We start from the raw sequence: 9,762 nt of genomic DNA on the forward strand, positions 1-9,762 counted from the left end.
CCTTGTTAAATGTTTCTTGCATTTTTTCTATTCTATTTCCAAGATTTTGGATCATCTTTACTATCACTGTTCTGAATTCTTTTCAGGTAGACTGCCTATTTCCTCTTCATTTGTTAGGTCTGGTGGGTTTTCACCTTGTTCCTTCATCTGCTGTGTGTTTCTCTGTCTTCTCATTTTGCTTAATTTGCTGTGTTTGGGGTCTCCTTTTCACAGGCTGCACGTTCATAGTTCCCGTTGTTTTTGGTGTCTGCCCCCAGTGGCTAAGGTTGGTTCAGTGGGTTGTGTAGGCTTCCTTGTGGAGGGGACTAATGACTGTGTTCTGGAGGATGAGGCTGGATCTTGTCTTTGTGGTGGGCAGGACCACATCTGGCGGTGTGTTTTGGGGTGTCTGTGGCCTCATTATGATTTTAGGCAGCCTCTCTGCTAATGGGTGGGGCTGTGTTCCTGTCTTGTTAGTTGTTTGGCATAGGGTGTCCAGCACTGTAGCTTGCCGGTTATTGAGTGGAGCTGGGTCTTGTCGTTGAGATGGAGATCTCTGGGAGATTTTCGCCATTTGATATTACGTGGAGCTGGGAGGTCCCAGGTGGACCAATGTCCTGAACTTGTCTCTCCCACCCCAGAGGCACAGCCCTAACGCCTGGCTGGGGCACCAAGAACATGTCCTCCACACGGCTCAGAATAAAAGGGAGAAAAAAAAGAAAAAAAGAAAGAAGAAGGTAAAATAAAATAAAATAGTTACTAAAATAAAAAATAATTTTTAAGTAATTTTAAAAAAATAGGAAAGAAGAGAACAACCAAACCAAAAAAGAATCCACCAATGATAACCAGTGCTAAAAACTATACTAAAAAAAACAAAAAGACGGACAGACAGAACCCTAGGAGAAATGGTAAAAGCAAAGCTATACAGACAAAATCACACACAGAAGCATACACATACACACTCACAGGAGGAGAAAAAGGAAAAAAAATATATATATCGTTGCTCCTAAAGTCCACCTTCTCAATTTGGGATGGTTCGTTGTCTATTCAGGTATTCCACCGTTGCAGGTACATCAAGTTGATTGTGGAGATTTAATCTGCTGCTCCTGAGGCTGCTGGGAGAAATTTCCCTTTCTCTTCTTTGTTCCCACAGCTCCCGGGGTTCAGCTTTGGATTTGGCCCCGCCTCTGCGTGTAGGTTGCCTGAGGGCGTCTGTTCTTCGCTCAGACTGGACGGGGTTAACGGAGCCGCTGTTTCGGGGGCTCTGGCTCACTCAGGCCGGGGGGAGGGAGGGGTACGGATGCAGGGTGAGCCTGCGGCGGCAGAGGCCGGCGTGATGTTGCACCAGCCTGAGGCGCGCCGTGCGTTCTTCTGGGGAAGCTGTCGCTGGATCCCAGGACCCTGGCAGTGGCGGGCTGCACAGGCTCCCAGGAGGGGAGGTGTGGATAGTGGCCTGTGCTCGCACACAGGCTTCCTGGTGGTGGCAGCAGCAGCCTTAGCGTCTCATGCCAGTCTCTGGGTCCGCGCTGGTAGCCGCGGCTCGCGGCCCTCTCTGGAGTTGGCCAGAGAGCGCGCTTAATCCCCTCTCCTCTCGCACCAGGAAACAAAGGGGCAAGAAAAAGTCTCTTGCCTCTTCGGCAGGTCCAGACTTTTTCCTGGATTCCCTCCCGGCTAGCCATGGTACACTAACCCCTTCAGGCTGTTTTCACTCTGCCAACCCCAGTCCTCTCCCTGGGATCCGACCGAAGCCTGAGCCTCAGCTCCCAGCCCCCGCCAGCCCCGGCGGGTGAGCAGACAAGCCTCTCGGGCTGGTGAGTGCTGGTCGGCACCGAGCCTCTGTGCGGGAATCTCTCCACTTTGCCCTCCGCACCCTGTTACTGCGCTCTCCTCCGCGGCTCCGAAGCTTCCCCCCTCCGGCCCCCTCATCTCCGCCAGCGAAGGGGCTTCTAGTGTGTGGAAACCTTTCCTCCTTCACAGCTCCCTCCCAGAGGGGCAGGTCCCGTCCCTATTCTTTTGTCTCTGTTTATTTTTTCTTTTGCCCTACCCAGGTACGTGGGGAGTTTCTTGCCTTTTGGGAGGTCTGAGGTCTGCCAGCGTTCAGTAGGTGTTCTGTAGGAGTTGTTCCACATGTAGATGTATTTCTGATGTATTTGTGGGGAGGAACGTGGGGAAGTCTGAGGTCTTCTGCCAGCGTTCAGTAGGTGTTCTGTAGGAGTTGTTCCACATGTAGATGTATTTCTGATGTATCTGTGGGGAGGAAGGTGATCTCCACGTCTTACTCTTCTATCTTCCTCTGTGTCCTGTAGATGTGTTTTTGATGTGTTTGTGGGAGGAGATGAGTTCCACATTTCCTACTCCACCATCTTGATCCCTTCCCTCTAGGCATTTTTGTTGACTACACACTCTGGTGGCCATTTGAGTTTGGACTCTTGTGCATTACTTTGCCACCTTGGGTAATCTCTCCAAGGCTAACAAGAATCCCATGTTACTCACACCAATTACAATGTGGGTTTGCTATTGTTAACAACTGATATAAAAGAGACAGAGAAGGATAATTAACTAATTTCTCCTACAAGAAGGTCTTGGATAGGAATGGCTAATGTTTTAAAAATTAACACTTTAGATAGTTATACATACAACTTGATAAGAGATGCCTTGCTGGATAATAATTATCCCCAATTATCAGCTGGATTATCAGAATTAATGACATTATTGCAAACCCAAGGGAGGGCATTTTGTCAGTAATTTTCTACATTTATGATGTACTGTGATCTTTGCGAGTTCAAATTTTGTATTGCTTTATCTAAGGCTGGTAAAGTGCTTTAGAAGTATTAATTAAGTTTCACATCTCTTGCGATAGGGAGGTTTCACCATACCTTATGAGTCTGAAGCCACGAAATATTTTACGCATGACCAAGAACAATACCGAAGAAACAAAACTTAAGATAGTTAAAGCATTCCAAACATTTTCACTTCAAATGCAATTATGACTTTCCTTTACAGGAGGGAAAAACATTTTTCATACCATGCATTCGGTTGGACTTCACAAACTCTTTGTCCTTCTTGTCAACGCTGAAGGGACACCAGGTAAACTTCTGAATATTTTCATCAAGATACCTGCTCAGATTCTCATCAAAGACTGTGAATAATAGGTAAAATTCCTTGTCTGTTCCTTTCTACAGAGAAGAAAGAAATGAATGTATTAAAGTACAGCTTGGAGGACTTCTTAGCTCTACTTCACTTTCAAAATTAACACAAAGTAACACAAAGTAAATTAGCGTCAATGTTAGCCATAGATTTACTAGGTCATTTTGTAAATCAGGATTCTGATAAATTCATTCTACACCCAACAAATTCATCTTCCTCATTATATCCTTCTCCCTGTCCATGTGACCTCCTCAGAGGAAATAAGTCTTTGCTCAGAAGTTTCCTTCCCTCTGGTACTCCTATTTTCAGGCTGGTCATCACTGTCTTATTTTCCTTACCCTAGACTCCAAGTCCTGGCCTCAGCCTCTCTCTCTGGCCTCATCTCCGTGTATTCACCCCCTAACTTATTCCAGCTACCCTGGCCTTTTGCTCTTCTGTGAACACACCAACTTCATTCCTGCCTCAGGGCCTTTGTGTGTGCTGTTCCCATTGTCTAGAAGGTTCTCCTAGGTCTTGCCTGGCTCACTCCTTTATTCTTTTCCATTCCCTACACAAACATCACCTCCTCAGAGTGCCCTTCCCCGACCACCCTATGCAAAACAGTCACTCATCTTCCATCCTGCCTGCAGCTCACTCACACTATTTTACCACACTTTACTTTTCTTCATAGCTCTTATCTCCACCAGAAATTATATTTTATTTATGCATTTATATTTTTTGATGTTGCCCACTGCAATGTAGGCTTTGTGAGAGTAGGGAAGTTTTGGGTCCCTCTCTGTATCCCCAGCTCCAACAAAAATGACTGGAAAAGTAGGCACTCACTAGGTGTTTTTGAGTGAAATAATGAATTCAAGTAACCCATGGCCTTTGCTATGTTATGTTAATTTGAGTTGATATTCAGGTGTTACTTCCCACTGTGTATATTCCTAATCCATCTTTTTTGAGCATGTCTGACCAAACAGCATCTTGAACTGCTGAAATCTACTTTTCTTTAAAGCTGAACCAGAGAGGTAACTGTATTTTCTGTCCCTCAACCATCTTCCCTTCTCTAATGTGCTCCCTTCCAATCTACCCTTCATCCTGCTGCCTGCTCCAGAGGGATCCTCAGCAGTGCCATCTGATCATAGCTCTCTACTTAATCTGGAGAATACAATCTAAACTCACAGTGATCGGTCCCTGCCTACCTGTTCAGCCTCACAGTGATCGGTCCTGCCTACCTGTGCAGCCTCATCTCTCAGCCCTTCTCTCCTGGCACTTGGACCGAAGTAAGGCCAAGATCCTTGCAGCAATCTGAACTTGGTAGGTTCAGCAAGCCTCTGTCCTTTATGCGTGTACCCTCTCAACTTTGATGGTCTCCCACTGTAATCCAACTTAAAGGGTCAGCTTAGCTGTCCCACCCCTGTGAAACTTCAACTCTTCATTGAAGATAAGGGTATTCTTTGCTTTGTTCTTACTATACCTTATGTACACTTACTGCTTTTATCACATGGTGTTTTAGAAAGCAATAATTTAAGATCATTGGCTATGGAAAGAAAAAATATAGGCTTAAAAATTTTCAAAATACAATATAAAAAATTGGGTGGGGGACAAGGGGTCAAACATTTTAAAAGATCTTGGGTTCTAGTGCCATTCTGCTTACATGCTGTGAAAACTGGGACTAATGACTTGTCTTCTCTAAGTCCTAATTCCCTCATTTGCAAACTGAGGATATGAGTAGTCCCTACTTCATGTTTTTTTGGAAGGTAAATTAGATACTATAAAACACTCAACACAACATCTGGCAAATACTAAGTACTCAATGTTAACTGTTATTAACTGTGATTGCAATTGTCCACAATATGAGAAGGAACCATTGAAAGGAGTTCAGTTGAAGAACCTCATCATCTGAGAGTTATTTGGAATGTAACTGGGTCTATAAAAGTGGGATATTAGCCCAGGAGAAGGTTAGAAGGTAGGTGATAGGACCCTGTGTAATGATTAATTTTATGTGCCAGCTTGACTGGGCTATAGGGTGCCCAGATATTTGGTCAAACCTTATTCTAGCTGTTTCCATGAGGGTGTGCTTGGATGAGATTAACATTTGATTCAGTAGACTGAGAAAGCAGATTGCCCTCCTTAATGTGGGTGGGCCTCATCCAATCAGTTGAAGTCCTTAGCAGAACAACAAAAAGTCTGACCCTCTCACAAGTAAATGGGGATTCCTCCTGCCTTTGAACTGGAACAACAGCTTTTTCCTGCCTTTGGACTCAAACTCAAACACAGGCTCCTCCTGGGTCTTGAGCCTGCTGGCCTTTTGTGTCTCCTGGGTCTCTTTCTGTGACTCACCCTGCAGATCTTGAAACTTGTCATCCTCCATAGTCATGTAAGCCAACTCCTTATAATAGTTTTCTTTCTATCTATATACCCATCCTAATGGTTCTTTTTCTCTACAGAACTAGGATTAATGCCAAATATTACAAAATATACCATTTAAATAAATAGCTTGCTATTTCTGATTGGTAAAGTAATTTAAAATGGTTAAATGTCTGGCTTTTCCTTTTTTCATCAATGTGTTTAATATCATGCAGACATAGCTTGAAATGCTATTCTTTGCCACACTAATCAGTGTGGCTTAATCGAAACTTCTCAGTTGGGACTTGCAAGAAACAATCTACTTGCTTTCTTGTTCCTTCGGTCATAGTGACTAATTTCCAGATTATAGTGGTGAGCTACAGGGGTTCTCAAACTTGGCTGCACATTGGAGTCACCCGGAGATTCTGATTTAATTGGTCTGGAACACCTGAATAAAGGATGTTTAAAAGGTTCCCAGGTGGTTCCAATGTGTGGCCAAGTTTGAGAAAACTTGCCCCCCAAAAAGATCCCAATTTGCATTTCATATAGATCTCTGAAGCTTCTAGAATCAAAGAAATGCACAGGGAAAGAGACCCACCAAATTCCAGCCACAACAAGCAGAAATCCTGGTTTGCTAGGTGGGCATATGTAACTTTCAGATCTTAAATTTACATTTAAGATCTGAAAATTAAATTTTTAATTACATTAAAATTACCTTAAATTAAAATTCAGATTTTAAATTTAGGAAAAACAAAATAAAATAAAATCCTCATTTCGTAGAAGTCAATTTCAAGAGCAATGAGGAAAAATCACTTTTTGTAACTGACTCTTTATTAATATTTACTCTTTAGCCATATTACTGATTTCTCTCACATACAACCCTGAGAAGAACTTGGTGACCTTTGATGGCCTACCTGTGTCCCATCAGCATTGAGAATGCCCTTTTTACAGACTACCAAAGGCCCTACAAGGCCAGAGCTGGTGTCCTTGATTGGCTCAACAGCTGAGAAGTAAAGATAGGTCAGACAGGGGGGATCATCAGCTGTTGGGCTTATGCTTTCAGGCACCGTCCACCTGTATGTGAAAGTTTCACCTGGCTTAACGTGTGCCCCTGGCTTCAGAAATCCTGAGGAGATAAATGAAACAGTTATTCAAAGCAACAGCCAAGAACACTAAACTTGTCACACTGGGTCTTCCAGCCCTGGTGTGTCTCTCTCTGATGATGTACGTTGTGGAAGGACAGTTATTTTCACTGTATCCTACCAGGGAGGCCACTGTCACAATCTGCTGTTTCATGAGATAGAAGCTTATATCAAAGGATTATCTTCTTCACAGATTACATTTAATATCTTCACAGATACTACTTCTTACTCAACTACCAGGTTTAGCAAATGTTAGAAGAGCAATAATTGCCCATTTATATATTAATATATAAATGTAAATTCATAAAATATCATTGAGTACCTTCCATGTGGAATATATTGTACTTGGCCTTGCAGAGGATACCCCAATAAGTTAAACAAGAGACCTACCTTTAAAGAGTTTGAAATCTAGAAGGTTCAAATAGGAATAACCCAAATAACTACAAGTTAGAGGAGGTAAGCCAAGGCCCAAGGTAACAAAGCTGATAAGTGGCAGATCTGGGATTCAAATTCAGGGCTGTCTGATTCCAAAGACTTTGCACTTAACCCTCACATTATATTGCCAAATGAACACATTGAATCTCTCCAACTAGACTGGGGCCAGAGACTTTCTGTATCTTGTCCAGAGCTTTTCAAAAAGGTGCCTAGTAAGTTTTCTGAGTTAAACAATAGAAAATGTGGACATTTGCGCTGTCACTAGTGTTCTTTCTGCACACACACAAAAGTCATTGTGAGCATTTTGACCAGGGAAGAGACTGCAGGCACAGGAAATTTTGCTGCAGCAGGGGGAGGGGAGGGTGGGTGTAGAGAGGGGGAATACTCCCTCCATTCCTTCCTTCTCTGTCCCCTCCCCATCACTGCTCTGGACTGTGAATGACCTCATACTAGGGCATGAAGAAGTAAGTATCCCAGGAGTCATGATGTCTGTTGTAGTGATGGGGAAGGCTTCCAACGCGACCAGGAGTTTCCCAAAAGCAGTATAATGAATAGAAGGATATTTCCTGCAGCCACTGGTTAGAAGCTGCCTTTCTTACATGTAGAGAGCCTGTGCTACATACTCTGTGATTGGGAGAAGCCGTGTATGATGGTAAGCACATAATACTGGTTTTAAATAAATATTTGTCGATAGAGACAAAGCAAAGACCACATGTAAGATTTTGATTCAACAAAACATTGGAAATCAGAGTTCCCTTTCAGCCTTCAGCCACAGATCCCATCCAAATGCAGCAGAAAAGCTCTCCATCTTAGAGAAGTGGGGGTGACTGTGAAAGTAGATCACTTTGAGATTTATTACATTACTGAGGGAAAAGGAAAGGCATTAACATTTCCTAAGTACCTACTGTGGGCCAGACCCTGTCCTAAATTCTCTCCATCCTTTTCCAAAGCCCATGAGGTGAGTGTCATTATCTGCATTTGATAGGTGAGAAGAATAAGGTTCAGAAAGTTGAAATAGCTGCTCAAGCTCACAGGGCTTGTAAGTAAAGGGACCAGGATTTGAACCAGGTCTGTCCAGTTCTAACTCCTTTGCTCACTCATCCTGTTTCCTACCAAGGCTGAGGCTGGGACTTACCATCTACATTTGGGGCTGCATCAGAGGCCTTGTCATAGATCACACCTTGGGGCAAAATACTGTAGACCTTGTCGGCTTTGTTAGCAAAGGTCACTAACAGAGTATCACCCACCTCTGCCTTGATGATGGGACCTGAGAAATATTAAGAGAAAGAGAGATAAGAGGATGAAAAGAGAGAAGTGGATAGGAGCAGGAGAAGAGTCCTTCCATGTTAGGTGTGCATGGCCTATAAAACATTTCCCCTGTTCAAAACATGACAGATGGTTTCACTGTACCAAGAATTCCAAGGTGGGCTTCTGCCTCAGAGAGTCTTTTTCTTCGAGTAAAAGTTGCATCAACATACTCTATATACTGAGCCTTCCAATATTTTCCTCCTATTCTGTTGTCCCCTTGTGTGAAGTAGAGCTCAGAGTCACTGTGGAAAGAATAGGAAGTTGACTGAGATTACACCTCTGCATATCCACCAAGTGCCTTAATTATGGAGCATTATTGTATTGCCTTTAGCCCATTTAGCCACCCTTATCTCCAGAAAAGATAGCACAGTCTTCAACAAAGTTCCCAGGAATAGTCAACCAGCCTTAAAAGTCTTCAGAAGTGGGGCTTCCCTGGTGGCGCAGTTGGTTGGGAGTCCGCCTGCCGATGCAGGGGACGTGGGTTCGTACCCCGGTCCGGGAAGATCCCACATGCCGCAGAGCGGCTAGGCACGTGAGCCATGGCCGCTGAGCCTGCGCGTCCGGAGTCTGTGCTCCGCAACGGGAGAGGACACAACAGTGAGAGGCCCGCCTACCGAAAAAAAAAAAAAAAAGTTTTCAGAAGCTGTTTGATGCTCAAGCTCATTTCTCTCTTAGCCATTGTACTTTCTTCCCCAGAGGTCCAGCAACTGAAGAAGGCACAGGCAAACTCCTTCATTATCAATATTGGAGTCCCAGAATGGTGTCATACAAATTAACCAAGAGCCAACTGGTCTTTGCAGAATAAGCATCCCTCTATCTCTTGCTGATGTCAATATGAATAGACTCTGCATAGAGTATGCTCTGATATCTGGCATGATTAAGGAATGGAGTGTCTAGTTAATCAAATAATTTAATCAATGGAGTTACCATACAAACTATATACATGAAATACCAAATTTCAAAGTTGTGAAATACGATGATATAACATCCAATTAATACTATCTCTATTCTATTTCTGTCAATGGTGCCATCACTCTTGCAGACGTGCAGGCTTTGTCTTCTTTTTCTGCCTCAACTCCTTACCTTGTTCATCCTGACTTTGTAACCTTTTATTTTGCACCCTTCCTTTTCTTCACCTTCATTTCTGCATCTTTTCCTTTCCTTTCTTCCCATGGTCACAACCCCAGTACATGCATGTCCTCCTCACCTTGTGCTTGGACCATTATATAAACCTCCTAACTGTGTACACAGCATCCTCTATCTCACATATTGGCTCACTCTCTTTTTTTTTTTTTTACCTTTTTAAAAATTGCATTTTATTTTTTTGAACTTTTTTTATATAGCAGGTTCTTATTAGCTATCTATTTTATACATATTAGTGTATATATGTCAGTCCCAATCTCCCAATTCATCCCACCCC

General features: G+C 43.2%; 1 protein-coding gene across 1 annotated transcript in view; it reads right to left on the minus strand.

The window, feature by feature from the left end:
- The window catches only part of HEPHL1 (hephaestin like 1), a 92,610-nt gene that overhangs the window by 42,076 nt on the left and 40,772 nt on the right, over positions 1-9,762 (minus strand). Inside the window, 4 exon segments of the mRNA XM_024131757.1 lie at positions 3,005-3,155; positions 6,372-6,583; positions 8,170-8,301; positions 8,445-8,587. Coding sequence (XP_023987525.1) covers positions 3,005-3,155; positions 6,372-6,583; positions 8,170-8,301; positions 8,445-8,587 — 638 coding nt within the window.

The sequence above is a fragment of the Physeter macrocephalus genome, chromosome 16 (assembly GCF_002837175.3).
Source record: "Physeter macrocephalus isolate SW-GA chromosome 16, ASM283717v5, whole genome shotgun sequence".
NCBI classification, from domain to species: Eukaryota; Metazoa; Chordata; class Mammalia; order Artiodactyla; family Physeteridae; genus Physeter; species Physeter macrocephalus.